Genomic DNA, 21436 nt, shown 5'->3' with positions numbered 1-21436 from the left:
GCCTGGCGTCGGTGGTGATCTGTATCAAAAGTTGCAGAGGCCGAAAATGTCTGCCTAGAAGCAAATAAGGAAGAAATGTCCACCAGGTGAGTTGGTGGATCCATGGGGGCCGGATTGAGAGACTTTTCCCAAAGGTATGAGCGAAGTCTTTGTAGGCATAGTTTTAGAGTGTAAGCTTTTTACACTCTGGGCAGGAGTGTGTTTGGTGCTGTTCCCCGAAGCAAAAAAGGCAACGGTCATGACTGTTGGTAAGTGGCATCTTATTAGTGCAAAGCATGCACCACTTGAAAGGCACGGGGGGGGAATAAAAGGTTGGGGGGAAAGGGAAGGAAAATGGTGATGGGGGAAAATGTGGTAAAAGAGAAAAACGACTGAGGTAAATTGAAAAACAGATAACTTACAGGGGAACATTCAACAAAGATATGATTGAAATAGAACATGAAAGAAAAAGTATTGGAAAGAATCAGTAGATAGTCAGTAAATGATCTCACAATCGCTCTAGCATTCCGAAAAAGGTCCAGCCAAAGTGGCAACAAGAAAGAACTGAGGGGACCTTTGGAGGGCAAAGCATGCGCTCCATGGGGGAACGTCCTATTAATCACATATCTTTAAGCTCTAGAAACGTCCGAGACGTCCTGTGTAGACTCAGAACAATCCAATTGTGTGTATTCACAGAGGCCATGAAGAGGAACATAGGATTATAACTAAGCAGTTTTGCATCCAGTACAGCATTTAACCATTACATATGTAATATTCCCAAAGTATCTTCTTTATTTATCCTTATATTTGAAACTAGATTGGATGAATTAGAAAGACACGTCTGATTTTTAAAAAATATTCATACTTTTAAAAACAATCAAGTGACACAATTAATACATTCAGTATTTCCTTGATTTACTATAAACAAACTAGTTTTGTGTTAAAAGCTGTAATGTAATTTCTAACTTATTGCAACTCTAACAGGACAAAGTATGTAAGCTGTTCAGAGCGGTTTAACATTACCACCTCCCAGTAAATTTCCATGATCAAAAAGGGATTTGAACTCGAGTCTCGTGAGTCCTAGCGCAGTACTCTGTTCACTATACCGCACTGGCTTTCAAACTACTCATGTGCTAGACTAATCAATTAAATTTTAATATAAAGATAAGGATAATGATGATGATGATAATGACAGCATCAATAAGTCAATTCTGACTTCTGGCAGCTCTCTCATATTTTCCAGATATAGAACATTTGGAAATAAACTACCATTTTCTCCTTTTGGTGGTGCTCTGGAACTGTGCAGCTTGCCCAAGACCACAGGAATGCTGGACACTTAACCCACCAACCACATACATACCAGATAATTTGTGGCCCTCTTCCTGGGAAACATAGTAAGAATTCAAACTACCAATCTCTGGTTCTGCACTCCTACCCACTTAGTTATACCAGCTCTCAGTTTGGATTAATATAATTTCTAGTTCTAAATAGGATGAAACAATGAGCCTTACTCATAACCATGCATTTAAGCCCAGACTTTTCATTCTAATGACCAGAATCCTGTTGATTTCACACAACATAAGCAGGCCGTTTTGCAAACGAGTCTAGCTGCACTGCTGTCCTCTCAGCATGTTCCTCTGCTCCCTTGGGTAAGAGAAGCAGTTGTGCACCTGCTTGGATAATGAATAACAAGAAAATATGCAAAAATGGTTGCATGGTTTCCCTTATGTGTGCATAGTTTTTCCCATAAGAATTTGAGAAAATATGATTTATTAACAAACAGGTTGAAATTCAGCTATTTTAATGTTAATTATTCCAAGAAAAACACACAGATAAAATGGAAGGCAGTTATGGGATCATGTAGCATTTAGCTAATATTATATTAAATTACACCTCCTGAATCAACCAGACACAGGACAGGAAAAACACCCTTCTGTTATACTAGTTAAGTGTGAACTTTTAATGCCAGGAAATACTAGTCAGTCTAGTATTATTGAATATAATTAGCATTCAGTCATCAACCAACATTCTTTACCTTCACATCACAAGAGGAACTCCAAGAAAATTAGTTCTTTCCTGCCTTTCAAATAAACAATTTGCTATGAAGCATGCCATAAATCACCACTAAGGTGTAAAACACAGAAGATATCATAAGAGCAAACTGGTTAATCCCAAGTAATCTTCCAATCTGGAGCAAAAGATGTACGTTTAGAATGGAAGAATCCCGAGTTTAGAAATTCTGAATTATATCCAGTCTTGCTATCCAGGATCAGTTACCTCAGATTTTCTACAGTTCAGTAGTACAGTATAATATGGAGTGGGAGAGCCATCTCTTACCATCACTTGGCACTTAGAAGTCAGAAATGCTTGTTGATCCAGATCTACCTTCTGTCTGCCTGGATTAGAAATTTGCTTTCTTGATACAATTATGCTTAATAGGGCAAAATTGGGTGGGGGACCTAACAGAGAAAGCATTTGAGTTCACAACCAGCCTCTTCATGACATCAGTTTTAAAATGGTTGTATATAAGGTTCAGAAAAATGATCAAGCATGTGACTAAATGATTCAGGTGATTACTAATGGGTTATTACTGGCTCTTGCATGTCTCTTCACATGACCCAGTCCTAACTTAGTAGTTATGATTTCTTTTCCAGCATGGACAAAATATTGGAAGAATTTTGCCTTTTTAAAACAACTCAGTCAGCTATATATCCAGTGGGGTAGACTGACCCATACCAGAACATAAGAATTCCCTTTTAGCAAGGCTAATTGAAAGGCTATACTGAACAACTATTGCACAAGTCAAATGCTAAAGCTAATGCTAAAGTCCCAGCTAAATAGATAAGAACAGTGGAAGGATATAGTTCTTGCAAAACACCCATCCTCTCCAGTGGAAGCATGCCAATGGGATGTCCTCAGAGGATTGGTTCTTGATTATCTGGCAACATATTAACACATTTTCCAGCTGACAGTTCCCTTGTTATTATGATAGAAGTCTATGAGGAAGCTATGTGATTATCATTATTAAAACACAACACTTAGCAGGTCAACTGTTTTATAATGCCTATGCAAAACGTCTAAAAGGTGACCTCATTATATAAAACTCTACTCATCCTACACCTGTGGTAAGTTTTTTTTTTTTTTTGGTTGTTCAGAGTGAAATGATAACAAAGAAAAAGTTTCTAATAGATGTATATTAAATATCAATCAAGCCTGCCAAAGTGGGACATTAATAAAGATTAATATTGTTCAGTGACAATCACATAGAGATGGCTATGGTTTCTGAACTTCCTCTCCTTCCAGTTCAACCAAGGAACCAGTGTATCTGTTTAATATTTTTGCCTCTGGCTTTGCATTGAAAATCACAAATCCCTTGAAAGAAAACAAACCTTTAAAAATAATGTTTTCCAGTGAGATAGATGTGTTGCTCTGCTTCAATAAGCACAGCAAAATAGGAAAAAATAGAAAAATAAGCATAGTAAAATACTGTAGAAAAAAGTAAAAAAAAATATTCTCCACTCATCTGCAGTACCCAATATTCTATTATACTCTGCTGTAATAGCACAACAAAAGTAAACACAAAGAGAAAATGCTATACAGATAAGAATGGGCTTAATTCACCATGGCTGGGGATAGCAAGGACAAAAGAAAGTTTGATTCCCAGCTCCATTGTGTTCTTCCTTGCACCATGTATTTCCCCCCATAAAGGTGACTATCTGTATGCAGCCATAAAGATGAACACTTGTAGATGGTATTTTGGTAAGAAAAAAACCCTGCCATCTATAACTTATAGTGGATCGTCCAGCCCTCCAGAGGAATCAGATACTAGATAAAAAAACATATTTGTTTGAATTTTGCAGAAGTTAGAAATGGTTCAAGAGGTTAAAAAAATCAACAGAAGCAATACAAGCACAGCAGTATAGGACATAATCTTCGCTACCCTTCATCTACTTTCTATTATCAGCCTACAAAGTGGGGTTTACACTGTGCTTTCTGAGGAAGAAAGTCTTAAAATACACTTTACATTTTAAAACTGAAGAATAATTGAAGAATAAATAAGAATATGGCACTAGAAATAAAAAAATGCTAGTGTTTTTGAAATTATTGGGCACTGGGATCATGACAGTAATACTGATTTCCCAGACCTACTAAAGATGGCCTGCACAGCTTGTAAGTCAAAGGCAATCCACCAGATACTGTATGCTATTGTGGTCAGCAAATGACCTGATAACCCCCTATTTTCCAGTGAGGCAACAAAACCGGATTCATTGAGCCCAAAGATAGTTGTCACACACAACTGGGATCAGCTTGGTGATCTACAACTTGTGCAGAAACTATGGAATTCAGAACAAACCCACCTTCTGCCTGAACACCCTTGTTTCCTTGTCATGTTTGCTGGAATCTTGAGCCTTACAAACACTAATTCAAGACATCTGTGTTAAGCAGAAGCTATATTCATGCTAATAACTTATGTAAATCTCGATGTACTTTCTTTTCATACTAAAGGGCCCGCTATTCATCTAATGTACTAAACAAAGTAGAATGTAGAAACCCTATTCCAACTTGCTTTTCATCTTCAGTTCCTTCTCACTCTCCTTGTTCTCCTTTTCTTGCACATCCTTTTTTGACATTCCATACCACACATCTTTCATTCCTCTGATTTAGTTAAGTTCTTCAGGTACCAGACTTATGAGGGTCAGAGCCATCACCTATATTTGATTATATTGCATGTCTGTGCATGATGTAAGAAGCCATCATTTGCATTATCTGGGTCTGAGAATTTGCATTCCAATCCCAAAACTAAATGTTATAGACCTTATTGTTTTCCAGCAGGAGCTCAATAGCAGTCTCCTAATGATGTTAGCAGTTTAAAAAAATTACTTATTTTAATGTGGGAAAAGCCAGGAGTATTGAGCAATTAATACTGCAGATTAATATTCACATTTCATAGTGTTTTTTAAAACAATAGAATATTCTGAAACAATGTTTGAGAAACATGCTATTTGTTCCTACAGAAGCAATACTCACTGAATGTTTTGCCAAACAAGCACTGCACTTTTGAAATGAATGTAGTCAATTTCAGAAATCCTAGACCAAAGGGATGCTGAGGGTTAGGAGTAGGTTAAAACAGCTTGTTGCTACTCCTGCTGAGCCTGTTTTGTGGAGGTGATTTCTAATAGGTAGAGCCCACCATGGTAAAAAGGCCATGCTATTAACGCATGTTTCCACCCCACTTACAGCCCTATGGGGAGTACAACATCTCACTATGATTTAGAACCCAGTGGTCAGTGCTGCCATTTATGGAATAGAAAGATTAAATCTAGGCAGAGCAATATTCATCTCTTTATAATCCACTTCTTAATAAGACTTTGTCCGTACTAGCATTAAGGTTTTGTCTTCCTCCTGTTGAGTTAGTTCCAGGTGGATAACTACGTTGGAACAAAACCGGGTAAGTTTCAAGTTGAAAACAGACTTTTTCAGCTGTAGACATGAATTGTAGTTTTGTAGTATAACCATATAATGCTGACACAGGAAATGCAAATTAGGGCAACGCCAACAATTATTTTTAAATCCTTTTCTATATCATGGACTTCAATCCTGCAACTACATTCTATGTGTTTTCCTGATAATTTTTAATCCACGGTTTTTGTAGAGGATTGGACTTGATGACTCTTGGGGTCTTTTTCAAGCTCTACAATTATGATTCTAACAACCAAAAGGATAGACTAATTGTATAGAGAGAAGCAAAGGGAACAAGTTCCAGTATAAGACTGCTATAAAATTTTATTGATGTACAATCTACAGGAACATAGAATTTTAACTCATTGTTATTTTAGGGAAAACGCAGGGATGGTCAGAACTCACAGCAAAAGTTATTTGTCAAAAAAGAAGCAAGCACATTTTCCTATAAATGTGTAGAATTGAGGTTAAGTAGGGCTGAATTTGCAACTACTTGCATCTGAGATACAGATGGAGTAGTAGTACATCCCTCAGTAACAACTGCTGCTGAGGAAGGGCACAGAAGCCAGAGAGCCTCCAAGTTCATTGGCAGATTCTAATTTTTCCAACATATTGTAAGAATGGAAAACAAAACAAAAGTTGACTTCTTTCCAGTAGAGCTCTACTCCAAAGATGTAGTAGGGAGTCTTCCTTTCTCTGGCAGGTATACCATGGTGGCGAAGGGATCACCTTTTCTTGAAGCCATATTTTTTTCGCTCGTAGAACAGATCTGTTTTTGAGCTGCCCAAATTGACAATTTTGGGGCAGCCATCTCGCTGAAAAGGAACAGGAGAGACAGATAATTATAATAAGGGTAACCAGGCTACTTCATGGAGGCTGCACCAAATTTGTGACAAGAGATGAAGACATATTAATCTGTACCCAAGTGGAATACAAATGCTGAAATTTATTTAACAACAGGTGATACAGTAGAAGGACAAGCACCATGTCTGCAAGGAGACAAAAGGACTAGTGCTAAATGAAAGAAATGTATTATTCATTCGTAAACAGCTGAAATGTGTCAGCATAGAACACTTCTTCACAAGCAACACCAAACATGTAGAATTTCCCTGCTATCTCATGGTAAAAATCTCTCACATTTTTCTCATGAAAAAGCCTGTTTAGTGGTGCAGTTTTCCACCACAAATTCAATACATGTCAGTGGTGTACAAACAATTATTACATTTACCATGTTCACCACCAGATTTTACACCCACCTTTCCCCCCATATAGACAGCTATGCTTTCCTTCCATCTGACACCTAATAAAAGAAAAGGTAATATTCTACATCTGAACTGAACTTTTACATACACTTTCTTAGAGGTTAACCCTACTTACCCAGTAGTCAGAATCCTGTTTGTCTACAAAAAGCATAACTTTACACTTGTGTAAATGTGCTGGGCATTCTGCCCAGGCAATGGGGATGGCACAATTTGACTGCACATTTGGTTGCACAGTTCCTGTTTTGACCCACTGTGCAACATGCCTGCAGAAGTGCTACATGAATAGCACCATGCAGGCATGAACTACATCTCTTTTTTTTTGGCTTGGTGGAAAAGTTCGCATAAAATATTAAACCCTTAAAATAAAAGCATTTGGACACCAGTTGGACTAAAACATACAATATTGCCAGAAACAATTTTCCTACAAACTTCTCAGTTCCACCATCAGACCCTGTGTATTGTTTGCTAATCTATTCAGCTGCAAAAATGAGCTATATTTTTTAAAGAATTGCAAAAAATGCAAGGCTATTCTCCATAAGCTGAGGTAGAAAAGTAACAACTTCCAGAAAGTATACTTGGATATCTATTACTTTTGCTACTAGTTGGAGGCAAATCAAGATATGACTAAGTAGAGAAGAAGTCCTCCATGTTAACTGCAAGCTTTTGGTAAGGCAGATAGATAAACACTTTACTACACAGGTAAATTTCTTATCACAGAGGATTTGATAGTGGTATGGATGGATGGACGTACTGTAATGTAAAAAGACAATATTATCTACAACGATTACTGAAGTTACGAATCTAACTTTTAGAATAGCAGCTGCAGGGTTATACAAGGCTGAACAAACAGAAGATAATTTACTTTGGAATATGTAACATAGGTGGAAGAGGCCCATCACAAGTACCTTGTTTCCCCGAAAATAAGACCTAACCTGAAAATATACCCTAGTATGATTTTTCAGGATGCTAGTAATATAAGCCCTACCCCCAAAATAAGCCCCAGTTAAGTGAAACCCCGCCCTCCATCATTGTGCATCAACCAGAAAATGACATGACTGTATTTGAATAAATGTAAATTGTTGTACATAAAATAAATAAATAAAACATGTCCTGAAAATAAACCCTAATGTGTTTTTGGAGCAAAAAATAATATAAGACTCTGTCTTATTTTCGGGGAAACACAGTGCCAAATAATAGGTGTGATGAGGCAGGGCAGAAAGAACAGAAGGAGGGGAATCATGGTAGGGAGACAATTAGAGGAATCCATTTGCAGATAATATTCAGGGATTTTTTCTGGCACTAGATTCCATTAACAATTCTGCCTTCTCAGTAGATGCAATATATCTACTCTACTATCAGAGCTGAAGTTGCTATGAACTCTAGTTATGGGGTTTCCCCATGATCTTTGGCCTTGGGTTTGAGTTGCAGTCTAAAAGACCTGCAGCAACCAAGTTGCTTGCCTCACATAATCAGTTTTGAAAAGTAACTCTTTTGATTACAAGACCTCCCCCAAACCCCAAAATCGTAGAGTACAAGTCTTATTATGCAATCTCAAGCATAGTACTTTTAAATGGAGATATTCATTATACATTTAACTGCAAATCATGAAAAATATAAATGGTGAATCAGCCCTGAGAAAAGCCCTTTCTTTTTTTAAAAAAATGCTTTCCCCCAAACCCTGCCTACGTACTAATTATTGCTGATTCCTATTGTTCGTTATTGTACTGTCACGCTTCATGCTCTCTTTTGAACTTTTGTATTCATTTCAAAAAAAAAAGCCAGATATTATCTAAACCAGATAGTTATTCCCTTGTGATGCAAGACATTTTACGGAATCATTCAGTGTTGAGCTGTTTGAACCTCACCAGGCTATGAGGTACTCCTGAAACAGATAAACATAATTTCTAGGACAGTAACGTTAACTGCTGCCAGTTTAATACATCAGAAAGGCAACTATAACTACAAAATCTAAAGAATATCTGATACCAATGTTAGACATATAACACACAATTGTTAAGAGCATAATTGTATTAAAAGACCTACTAGCTAATGCTACATACCCATACCAGTGGTTCATAGCAGCTGTATTTTTTTTAATTATTCCACTACTGTGAACAAATGCATAAATAAATCCTATGTATAGGATTGCAGATATACATTATTTTGGAAGCAAGTGAAATGAGAAAGCTCATTTCAAATTACTGTGGAAAGAGACCTGTACACATTTTTGAAAGTACTGTTATACCAGATGTCAGGATTGAAAGATCTGAATGTTCATATATTTACTGAGCACGCTATGTAGTAGCAATCTTTAAGAATGATTATTAGCAAAAAGAAGAAAACTGCCTTACATCTTTCTCCTGGATAGTACATTCTTTACAGTAATAAGCATCAGAGACTCCAGGACCTCCACAGATCACACAGCGCCCTTGATATGATCCATAGTTGCACTCATCACATATGCGTACCAATGTGCAGGGCCGCACGTAAGAGTCACAGATGACACACTTGCCATCACCTGCAAATTAAATCCAAAAGCTTCAGCTGAGAGAAAATGTATACTGTAGTCATGATCCCATAACTAAAGAGACAGAAGATTCAGTCTACCAGGTTACTCACAGAACAGCCTTTAAAAAGAGAATCAGATATAGGAGAATCAGGGATTTATTTAAAAGCAGTGGATTTAGGATGGAATTTCCACTTACCTTAAACATATACTCTATACTGGCCTATGTTATGTGCAGATTGAAGTTCAAGGCAATGGGTGTTTCACTCAATTTCTCCATGAGTCAAGTCTACCACAGGGAGATTTTAATCTTTTTACAGTTCTTGGGAAGATACTATCTCTGTGTTCAGATAAACAACCCAGAATGCAATAGCACAAGTCCATAAAATACTGTATTATTCCTTGTGAGACCCCCAAGATGGAGGCCCCGGTAGGAGTGCCGTCACTCCCATAGAGGGCCCAACACACTCAAACATCTCCACCTCCTACACCACTGCGTCGGGAAGAGAGAGGAGTGGAGACTCTTGATTGGGGGAAGGAAACCTCAGAATCCCCTAAGAAGAACAAAGGGGTAGATACTAGCGACCTGGAATCAACCTTGAAAGAGTTAAATATTACCCCTAGGTCTGGGGGAACTTTGGTGGGAAGAAAGGGGGAGGAGATCAAAGCGGCGGTAGGTGATATAAGGGGGAAGTGGGAAGAGATCCCGGGCGGTGGGGAATGGATCTGGATGGAAGATCCATGGACACACAAGTGGGAGCAGGTACGGGTGCCGCGCGAGGAAGCTGAAAAAAGACGACAGCTAGGTCTCAAGCCTTGTCCCTCGTATTGGGGAGAGACAGAAGCCAAAGAGTGGAGACGGAAACTGAGAGAAGAGAGAGAAGTGGTGGCCCGTGAGTTGGAACGGAAAAAGGCATGGCATATAGCCAAGTTACAGAAGTTGGGGGGTTTCCCGGGCCATGGATGGCCGATGATGGAGAGGGGTCGTCCTGGGGGGACTGGAGTGGGGATGAAGAAACCGTTCCCTTGATTGTTTTAGAAGAAGAACTGAACCCAGTTCCAAGTTCTGTGAAGCCCTTAACAGGACCTTGGAACCTGGAGAACACTAACCCGTTCATTAACAGTTTGTGGACACCTTTGAAACCAAGTTTGGAATTGCAAGAGACTTTGAACCCGTTTTTGAATCCTAACCCCGTTAATGTTGATGTAGCAATAAATACCGAACCATTTGACTTGTTACCCCCGTCTCATCCTTTATTGGAGGTACACACAGCCCCAGAAAACGAACCTTCACATTCCTTCTCCAAGCTTCACTATTTTTCTTAAAAGGAATATGAAGTTTTCAGCTGTTTAAGTATACTGTAGTTTTAGAAAATGGCAAATGCATTATATTCACTATAACAGTGAGTGTAGACAACTTTCAAGTGAAAGAAAACAGCCAGCAGATTACAACACAAAACACTTGCCAGGGTGAGATATATCCATGCTAGAGATCAAGAGATGAAGTTTTATATCAGATTGCTACTTATCTGATCAGTTTAATCTTTATTTCTCCTAAGGATGTGTTTAACGTGCTCTCTATATAGTTAAAGGGCTTAAAAGTTTTTCTTATGGTAGTTGAAAAAGTTCCTGGTATCCTTCAATATATCTTCCAGGCAAAAGCTACAATTACCCTTTTCACAATTCTTACCAGTCTACTTGATTTTTAGGTTCAGGAGGAAAAAAATATAGTCTTTCTCTCATTTGTGGGAAAAGAGTTGGCACTGGCAGTGATTGTGAATGATGCAGTAACATATGTTTCCCTGCAACTATCTTTTCTTGGACAGAAAAAGCATCACTTTGTACTAAATCTTTAAACAGAATATATTACTTCAGTAGTAGCATTCTTAGAGGACAAAATTATTTTCAAGACCCTTCTCTATACACAGAACATCATAATTTCTGCATTTTTTGATACTAACTGAACGGTCTACTATGCCATTGTCAAGCATCTGTATTGTCTTCCTGCCTTTTTCATCTCAAAATGTATGACACGTGGGCAGGAATCAATCATTTCGGAGTCACTGTATAGCAGGAGTGTAAAACTAGCACTTCTCTGGATGCCAAGATGCTCCTATTTGGATCATTTCTCACAACTTACAACATTGGTTGGGGCTGATGAGAACCAAAGTTTGACATTATCTAGAGAGCTACAGGCTCCCTCCCCAGCCTTGTTATACAGCAACTAGAACAGGCACCTGTGTTTTTGTAGAGGATAACATTCTTACATTGGAGGAGAACTATGATAGGACTACAGTCATTGCTTTTGGTCTTCTAAGGGTGTGATGCGTAAGTCTAATAATGTCTTGATGCTCCTCATGACTAGATAACTGTGCACTGTGTTGCAAATGCATGCAGTTCTACTACTGATAAACGGCCAGTCAAAACAGCTATAGTGTATCAGGAGCAGTGTCTATGGGCTGGTTCAAACTAAATGCCTGTATAGCTTGGTAGATTGGCGCACCTGGCTGCAGAGCCAAGAGTTGGAAATTTTAATTCCCACTGTGCCTCCCAAGAGAGAGACCAAAGAAGATCAGCCAGAGTATGTACAGATGATGGGGTTAAGTGCCCTGCCACCTGTGTGGACTTGGATAAGCTACACTGTCCCAGACTTCCATCCCAAGAATGAACTGATAAACCACTTTATACATAGTCCACAGTTTCTTCAGCTCTCTAAAATGTTCCTTCTCATGGGGAAAGACAGATGCAGAACTTCTACTGGTAGCACCTTTATCAGCCTAGAAAACATACACTTTTTAAAGCTGGCAACACATTTATTAACTTAGAAAATGTAGAGGATTGCATTGCACATGTACAATGAATTTTAACCTTAATCTTAGGATGCCTAATTAGCTGCACCAGATATGGGAACTAGTCCTACCTCTTTTCAAAACAGTTACATGAATGTGATATAAGCCTTTAACATTTATATTATTTTATATAGCTTAAGAACTGCATTATTCTCATGAATGCACTCATTTCACACGCTAGCAAGGTTATGCTCAAAATTCTTCAGGTAGACTTCAGCAATATGTGGACCAAAACTACCAGAAATACAAGCTGGATTTCGAAGGGGCAGAGGAACAAGAGACCAAATTGCTAACATGTGCTGGATTATGGAGAAAGCCAGAGAGTTCCAGAAAAACATCTACTTCTGCTTCATTGACTATGCAAAAGCCTTTGACTGTGTGGACCACAACAAACTATGGCAAGTTCTTAAAGACATGGGAGTGCCTGACCACCTTATCTATCTCCTGAGAAACGTATACATGGGACAGGAAGCAATAGTTAGAACTGGATATGGAACAACTGATTGGCTCAAAATTGGGAAAAGAGTACAACAAGGCTGTATATTGTCTCCCTGCTTATTTAACTTATATGCAGAATACATCATGCGGAAGGCTGGATTGGATGAATCCCAAACCAGAATTAAGATTGCTGGAAGAAATATCAACAACCTCAGATATGCAGATGATTCCACTCTGATGGCAGCAAGTGAGGAGGACTTAAAGAACCTCAAAATGAGGGTGAAAGAGAAGAGCGCAAAAATGGTTTGAAGCTCAACATCAAAAAAACTAAGATCATGGCCACTGGCCATCACCTCCTGGCAAATAGAAGGGGAAGATGACAGATTTTACTTTCTTGGGCTCCAGGATCACAGCAGATGGTGACAGCTGCCACGAAATTAAAGACACCTGCTTCTTGGGAGGGAAGTGATGACAAACCTAGACAGCATCTTAAAAAGCAGATACATCAGCTTTCCAACAAAGGTCCACGTAGTCAAAGCTATGGTTTTTCTTGTAGTGATGTATGGAAGTGAGAGCTGGACCATTAAGAAAGCTGACTGCCGAAGAATTGATTCTTTTGAATTGTGGTGCTGGAGGAGGCTCTTGAGAGTCCCCTGGACTGCAAGGAGAACAAACCTATCAATTCTAAAGGAAATCAACCCTGAGTGCTCACTGGAAGGACAGATCCTGAAACTGAGCCTCCAATACTCTGGCCATCTCATGAGAATAGAAGACTCCCTGGAAAAGACCCTGATGTTAGGAAAGTGTGAAGGAAAGAGGAGAGGGGGACGACAGAGGATGAGATGGTTGGACAGTGTCACCGAAGCGACCAACATGAATTTGACCCAACTCCGGGAGGCAGTAGAAGATAGGAGGGCCTGGCGTGCTCTGGTCTATGGGGTCATAAAGAATCGGACACAACTAAACGACTAAATAACAACAAGTGAATTACTTATTTAATACATTTTGAAATGCACTTCACTCAGCTTGCATTTTATGAGATCAGCAGAAAAATGTAGCCTCATGGAATATATGCTTTATGTAAAAAGTATACTCACATTTTTCACATAGTCGTCCAATAGCTGCCATAGGGAAAGGAGAGAAAGTAACAATATTTAGCATTCATATAGAAAACTAAACATTCAAAGCACTAGATACATGCTTTCAACTGTCCTTATATCGTTTCAGTATTATTCCCATATTTATGTATGGGTGCACATTGAAAATCAAATAACAGCTTTTAAAGGAACAAGAGAACTTTAAAAGACAAAATACTGTATTGCAAAATATTTGAGAAAGTTTTAAGTTTTAACTTTGGATATTCCAGGAACAGAATGGCTTCACTCCTAACTCCAAATTGTGTTTGACCAGAAGTTAATTCAAGTTGATTTCCTTCAGTAACTAGGAAGTGGGCACACTGATTTCGTGGTTCATGGTGTAGTGGCAGCGAGGCCATACGGCACCAAATACTTAAAGAAGTTTTATGAATCCATTAGTAGTTTTCCATTTCCATGCTTCAAACAAGAGGACTTGTTTCCAAGCACATATGCCTATGACTGTGACCCTTCGCTATACGTTGTAAATGTCAGCAGGACTAAATCCAAAGCAAACAGTTGGAAATAAAATTATCTTTCTTCTTCCAGCCAAATGTGTATTTGCTCAGATTAGAGACTGTCATTTTCAAAAAAACATACACTAAGAACTTAATACTTATTTGGAAGCCAAGACAGAGAAACCACTATTATGATGGAAAAAACAATACCAAAGCCTGATGTCCCAAAGTACGTCAGAGACTGGCAGTGACGCAAGTCGTAAATTTACAACTACTGAACATAAAAGAGAGGGCAGGAAGCCATAAGTTAGTAGCTGTGTCCAATTATTTTTTAAAAATTAGTGCTACTGCAACAATTACTCAAATCCTAATATAACAGTAAATCTTATACACAAGAAGGTTCATTCCCTTCAGTATGTTTCTGAAGGTGAACAACTAGCAGTGAAACACAAGATCATCTAAAATAATTAAGCACCTAGTATGGACAAAACTTATACCTGTACAATAATTTCCTTGTATGTGAAAAAAATTGCTGCCTTATTGTTAGGTTGACATTGAATCTATTTTATACAAGCACTATGTATTTGAGTGCAAGAAGATATTCAAGATTTCAGATGACTATTTTCCTCTCCTATCTCAGATCTAGTGCTAACCCGAAACAATGCACTGCACTTTTAAGCTATACAATGATGTACTACTAATATTCTGTTTTTCCACCTTGCGTTGGTTATGACAGCTATAATATTGGGACACAAACCCTATGCTGTGTATACTGGTATTTTATGAGGAGAATATTTTATACTCTTCAGAGAGGACTTGTGTGGGTCAAATAATCACTCTATTTTAAAGTCCTGTTGGCATCTTCAGAGAGGCAGGACCGTAAGGGTCAGCTGAATTATACAGAACATATGTCTAACTATACAGTGGTGCCTCGCTTAATGGGTGCCCCGTTTAACGACGAATCCGCATAGCGATGAAGATTTTGCGATCGCATAGCGATGTTTTTAATGGGAAAATATCGCTTTGCGATGATCAGTTCGCTGTTTCGCTTACCGATTATCGCATAGCAATTTTTTCCCAACAGCTGATTGGCGGTTCCAAAATGGCCGCCAGGGGAAAAAATGGCCGTCCACTGTGTTTTCGCCCGGATTCCTCACTTATCAGGCAGCGAAAATCGCCGCCATATGGAGGATTTTTGCTTAAAGGTGAATTTTAAGCCCATAGGAATGCATTAAACGGGTTTTAATGCATTCCTATGGGCTTTTTATTTTCGCATAGTGACGAAATCGCTTTGCAGCTATTTTTGCTGCACAGATTATCGTCGCTATACGGGGGACCACTGTAATCCTTATAAAAAGACTCGTGCTGTATCTGAACAGAAGCCAATCTGTTTCAACACCCCATCTCCTACTGCAGCCAGCCAGATGCCCCCAAGATGCTTATAAGCAAGCAGGACATGAACATAGCAATGCTTTGCGCTTCTATAGCTTCTGAGTACATTAGTTCCTTTTAGTTAGTAATAATGACTAATAAGGATTGATAAGACCATTCACCCATGTATTCAGAATTCATCCATGTATTTGGAAAGACAAATGTCATCACTGCATTCCATGATAGTACAGTAATTTCCCATAGTTAATTATCTGTTTATTGCAATTTAAACTGCCCGTGAATCAATGTTGTCTGAGGCCTACAAAATCTGTTAAAATTATGGAATAAAACAAGATAATAAAGCAGTTCCTTCCTTTGTAGCAATTTCTAAAGAAGCAGCTATGCTAATCTTTAAAATGCTTCAATATTTTAACTTTCTGGGGGTGTTTTTCCCTCTTTGCCAACATACAATAAATCTGTGATAAAGGACAGCAGAATTTTTAAAATTAAACCAATACCACAAAATAGAGCATTACAACATATAAAATTTAATTAAAACCAGCTGCAGGAGAAGGGTGCAAAGATGTAGGTTTTATACTGTATGTCGTATACAACAGTGGTTCTTAACCTTTGTTACTCAGATGCTTTTGAACTGCAACTCCCAGAAACCCCAGTCAGGACAGCTGGTGGTGAAGGCTTCTGGGAGTTGCAGTCCAAAACTCCTGAGTAACCCAAGGTTAAGAACCAGTGGTATACAGTATTGATTTCTGAACAAGACTGTGATCTGAGTAGGCCTTGAATAAAATGCAGGACCCTTCTCAGCAAAGTACAGAGAACTCCCAAATGCAGCATGGAACCAGCCATTTTGAACAGAAGGGATCTCTGTTGCTGTTGTTGTTGTGTGCCATCAACTTATGGAGACTCTATGAATGAGAAATCTCTAAAATGTCCTGTCAACTCCTGCAAACTCAAACCTGTGGTTTCTTTAGGGTGTCAATCCATCTCACATTTGATGTTTCTCTTTTTCTGCTGCATCCAATCTTTCCTAGCATTACTGCCTTTTCCAGAGAATCCACTGATAGTTCAAGCTTGATATCATCTAGGTCCCATTTGTTTGTCTTTCTGGCAGTCCCAGGTAGCTGCAAAACTCTCCTCCAGCACCATATTTCAAATGAATCATTTTTTTCCTGTTAGGGTCTTGACTGTCCAGCTTTGACATTCATACGTGGTAATCAGGAATACAAAAGAGTGGATGATCTTGGACTCCAGTGACTCATCCTTACACTTGATGATCTTTTCTAATACAGTGGGGTCTTGACTTGAGAACTTAATCCGTATTGGAAGGTGGTTCTCAAGTCAAAAAGTTCTCAGGTCAAATCTGCATTTCCCATAGGAACGCATTGAAAACCATTTGATCCGTATCTGCTCTTTTCCGTCCATAGAAACTAATGGGAAGCTGCTATTCCGCCTTCGACCACTAGAGGGGGATATTTTGTTTCTTTTTTTCTTAGGTCAAGAAAGGTTCAGGGAAGGCAGGGAAAATACAGTCCAGGCAGTACAGTACCAGGCAGTCTGAAGACTGTCTCCCAATCCACTCTCTAAACGCTGGGAGGAGTGAGGAAGCAGACAGGCACCCTTTTCACTGGCCAACAGTTAACTGAAAGTTCACATTTTGCACTTTCCCTGCCTCCCACGTGGGTTTTTTCAGTTCTTAACTCAAATCTAAGTATGTAAGTCAAGTCAATATTTTCCTATGAGAGTGGTTCTTAAGTCAAAATGTTCTTAACTCGAGCCGTTCTTAAGTCAAGACCCCACTGTAACTTCACTGCTGCCTTTCTGAGTCTCAGTCTTCTGATTTCTTGGCTGCAGTCTCCATTTGGATTTGTGACTGAGGAAGGTATAAAAAATCACTATCTCAATTACTTCATTGTTAACATTAAAGTTGCTAGGGGGTTAGAATGTATATTGAACATTGGCAGTCTGTGGGTCATTGCTTCATTTCCCATATTTACTGTTACCGTATATGCCGGCATACAAGATGATTTTTGGGGCCCAAAAAACATGCCTCCAAGTGGGGGGTCGTCTTGTACGCCAGGTGCCAGGAAGGAGCCGCCGCCACTGCTGCCGCCGAGTGAGTGACGCGGGGCCGCGCTGGCCGGGGAGGAAGGCAGGCGGGCAGGCAGGCAGGCAGTTGGTCCGGAGGGAGGGAAGCAGAGCCTGCCATGCCCGCCACCTGCCCACTTCCTCTTCCCCCCTTCCTCGCCCTCTCGCTGGTCAGCCAGCGGCGCGCTCGCACGCTTGCCCGCCACCCGTGTTTCCCCTCTTCCTCCTTCTCCTCTTCCTCCTGCCGCCGGGGAGGAACGCAGGCGGGCAGGCAAGCAGATGGAGGGAGGGGAGCAGCACGCGCTCGCTCGCCCGCCACCCCGATTCCCCTCTTCCTCCTCCTCCTCCTGCCGCCCCCGCCTCGTCCCGGTGCCGCATTTTGGGGGTCGTCTAATACGGCCGGTCGCCTAGTACGGCAGCATATACGGTATATTTTTGTTAGCAGAATTTGAATGTGAATTTCATTGTATGGGTATACTGTGTATATACTTACAATGACAATAAATTATATTATTATTCAGTCTAGCTTGAAATAAGTCTATTGGTATTCCATCTAGCCCTGGTGATTTATTTCTTTCAGAGCAGCTTTCACTTCATTTTTAAACTTTTTCAGGTTCTTTGTCAGAGAATCAATTTTCAAAGGAGTCTGCTATTCTTTTATCTCTTTTGTATAGGTCTTCAGTATACTGTTTCCACCTTTCTTTAATTTCTCCTAATTATATATATGCGCTTCCCTGTTGGTAATTAACATTCCTAATCTAGGCTTAACTTTTCCTTGGATCTTCTGGCGGAGATCTTTCGTTCTTCCCCTTTTGTTGTTCCCTTCCATTTCTTTGCAGTGTTTATTGTAATAGTTCTCTTTGTCCCTATGTGACAGTTGCTGAAAAACTGCATTCGGAGTTCTGACCCTATTTCTGCCAGGTTTTTCTTTTAACTCTCACCCATCTTTCAATGTTAAGTACTTCTTCCATTATTCATCTAGGTTTTTCTTTTCTTTTTTACTTCAGGAATTGTCTTTTTGCATTCTTCCCTGATAACATTTTATAATATCTGGTTTTATTCCATATTTTTTAGTTCATGGCCTATTGAGTTTGACAATGAAAATCTGTTCCTTGTGTGGACTTTAAAATAATCAGGAATGTGGTTTAATTGTATTTTGGCACTACAATTCCTTTAATGTTCTTTTTCAGTTTTACTCCACTTTTGGATATTAAAAGTTCATAATCGGTACCACAATTCACCCATGGTCTTGTTTTGGAAGAGAATGTAGCTTCTCCATCTCCTGTTTCCAATTTCACCATTTATTTGGTTTCTATATTGCCCATCTGTACAGCTGTCTATCTGGTTGTTTGAAGCAGAGATTTTCAATGAATAGATAGTTGGCTTCACAGAACTATATACTGTATAGTAAGTCCTTCTCCTGCTTTCATTCCTGTCCCCCAGGTCAAAATTTCCAACAACATTTGTTTTTCCCTTTCCCCCTTTACTTTTGCATTCCAGTCACCTATGATTATAAGCATATCTTGTTCTGTGTGTGATCCATTTTCTCTTGGATGTGTGCATTAAAGCTTTCAATTTCATCTTCACCATTGGTATTTGGAGCATAGGCTTGAATACTGGTTGTGTTGATAGGTTTTCCACAGAGTCTGATGGACATTGTTTGGTCAGACCTTGCATTATAGCCCATAACTGCCTGTGCTACATCTTGCCTCCGTATTAGAGCCACTCCATTTCTTCTGGATTTGTCATTACCAGAGTAGAACACTTTGTAGTTGTCTTGACTGAAAATACCCCATTCCAGTCCACTTTAGTACACAGACATCAAGCACTGCAATGTCTATACATTCAATTTCTTACTTTACAGTTTCATGCATAGCTGGATTTGTACTTCTCATGTTCCAACTGTATGTGTTGTGCAGCACTGGACTCTCCTTTCACTTCTAGGCACATCAGCCATGACATGGCTGATCAGCTATAATCTAGATGTGTTATTAGCAACAGTGCTTTTTTTTTTTTGCCTTTGCTCCACTAGCTAATTGACTGCTTTCTAACCTGAGAGTCTCATCTTCCAGTTCTATCTCTTGTTCCATTTTGGACAGTCTCATCATAAGGTTGAGCAGGGGTTTACCACTGCCACCTACTGTGCTGACAAAAAGAAACTGCGCGTCGCCCCCATTAGAAACTCTATGTATTAATACGTCTAGGACTACACAACATCAGGTAAAAAAATTTTAAAAACCAAAAATAAAAATAAAAATGGTGGCACCTTAAATATTGTAAAAAGCCAATCTAATTAACATTTATATTACTTTACCATTGTTATTTTATGACAGGCGTTCTGACATTCTTTACAGCACAAGCTTCAATGAAATAATTGCACATCAAAGATGCTATCACTACAATGTTAAACGCCTACTGACTTTCTTACCCGTCAACCACGATCTCTGTATTTTAATATCTATATTTTGATGCCACATATAAATATTTGTCACGCTGAATCTTTCTCTTACGTCTGATGAAGTGACTTGTTCATAAAAACTCACATTAAAGAAATATAAAAATTAGTTTTTAAGGTGCCACCACGTTTTTCTTTTTTTAACTTCTTACTCTTATTTTTAAAATCTACAATCCTTGCACAGACTAATACAGCTACCCCTTCTACAACGACAACCCCATCACTGCGCGTCACTTCTGAATCAAGGCTCAGTCAATTTAATAGTTAACTCCCAGTTCACGTGTCGGTACCAAAGAAGAACGAAGTTATTTCTACCCACTTTCTCCACAATTATGGTAAGTGTGAGGAGGTTGTTTTTCCAATTCCCAAGCGTTCATGCTACTTAGCTGTCCAACGGAGTTAAGGATGTACCTTTTGATTCCCCACCGTTCGACTTTCACCCCAAAAATATTTGGCTTCTCCCTCCCGTTCCCAGCACCACCCCGACCACTGTTCCCCAGCACAGGGAGGCAAAGAGAGAAAAGAAGCCGTCCTCCTCACCTACGCCGGCCTGCTTGCGACAAAAGATCAAATCCGGATGATGCTTCGCCATCCCTCAGAATCCCCACCACGCGCCGTTACGCTTGACCTTTTCCCTTTGACCCCTCCCCCTAGATCCTGGACAGAGTAAAGCGCCACCCCAAGCAGATCTTTTTTCACTCGCTATTAAATTTTAAGTAAGACGAAGAAAAAACAATTTCTGAGGCAAATCTTTTAACTGTCATTAGAAAGTGTAGGACTAAGGCGGAAAGGACGTCTCTGAGAGGTGTCTGCAATAGATATATATATCTTCCAGGACCCAAAACGGTTCTGCCTTTCTGCAACTGTTGTTATTGGCAGGCCTAGACCTTAAAAAATGTATCATAGACTTAAACTTGTAGATTCATATAGAGTTGAACTAGTGTTGGTCGTCTAGTGAGAGGTGTCCCTAGAAATCAATGAGGAATTTGAAAACCGATTGTTTGTGTAGTTGTGATTGACCAGAAATATAATACACATTAAGTGCACATTTACTTGTTCTGCTAATGTGTTCTTTGTCATTCTTTGCAAATACTGTAATGCCTTTCTGCACTCTGTATGGGACAAACAGGACAATCTCCATGTAAAAGAATTAATGGACATAAATCCATAAAAGCCCGTTTCAAATATTTCAGACTACCTGGACTTGAAAGCCCACAGAAATCTCCAGCTAAGAAGCTCCACCTAGCCCCCAACAGCAGCCATGAAACCTTTGGGACTTTAATATAAACATATAATTTTGGAGCTACCAACAAGAACCTGGTATACAGCCTGAGGAAGATGAATTATCACTGCAAGCTTGCTTTATGTTTTGTTTTATTTTCTTAATGGTCCCAATAAATGTATCACCTGTTTCTACATTTG

The 21436-nt window shown here is 39.3% G+C and overlaps 1 protein-coding gene across 1 annotated transcript; it reads right to left on the bottom strand.

Moving 5' to 3' along the window:
• Positions 1–5737: 5737 nt before the first annotated feature.
• On the bottom strand, positions 5738–20842 carry PHF5A (PHD finger protein 5A). The gene is made up of 4 exons (XM_020787922.3): positions 20555–20842; positions 13592–13615; positions 9053–9219; positions 5738–6254 (listed from the first exon to the last, which is right to left on the bottom strand). The coding sequence occupies exons 1-4, from the start codon at positions 20604–20606 to the stop codon at positions 6165–6167; spliced, it is 333 nt and encodes a 110-aa protein (XP_020643581.1). The 5' UTR covers positions 20607–20842; the 3' UTR covers positions 5738–6164.
• Between the last annotated feature and the right edge of the window lie 594 nt (positions 20843–21436).

Source organism: Pogona vitticeps, chromosome 5 (genome assembly GCF_051106095.1).
Source record: "Pogona vitticeps strain Pit_001003342236 chromosome 5, PviZW2.1, whole genome shotgun sequence".
Lineage (NCBI taxonomy): Eukaryota > Metazoa > Chordata > Lepidosauria > Squamata > Agamidae > Pogona > Pogona vitticeps.
This window is presented reverse-complemented; position numbering and strand designations above follow the sequence as displayed.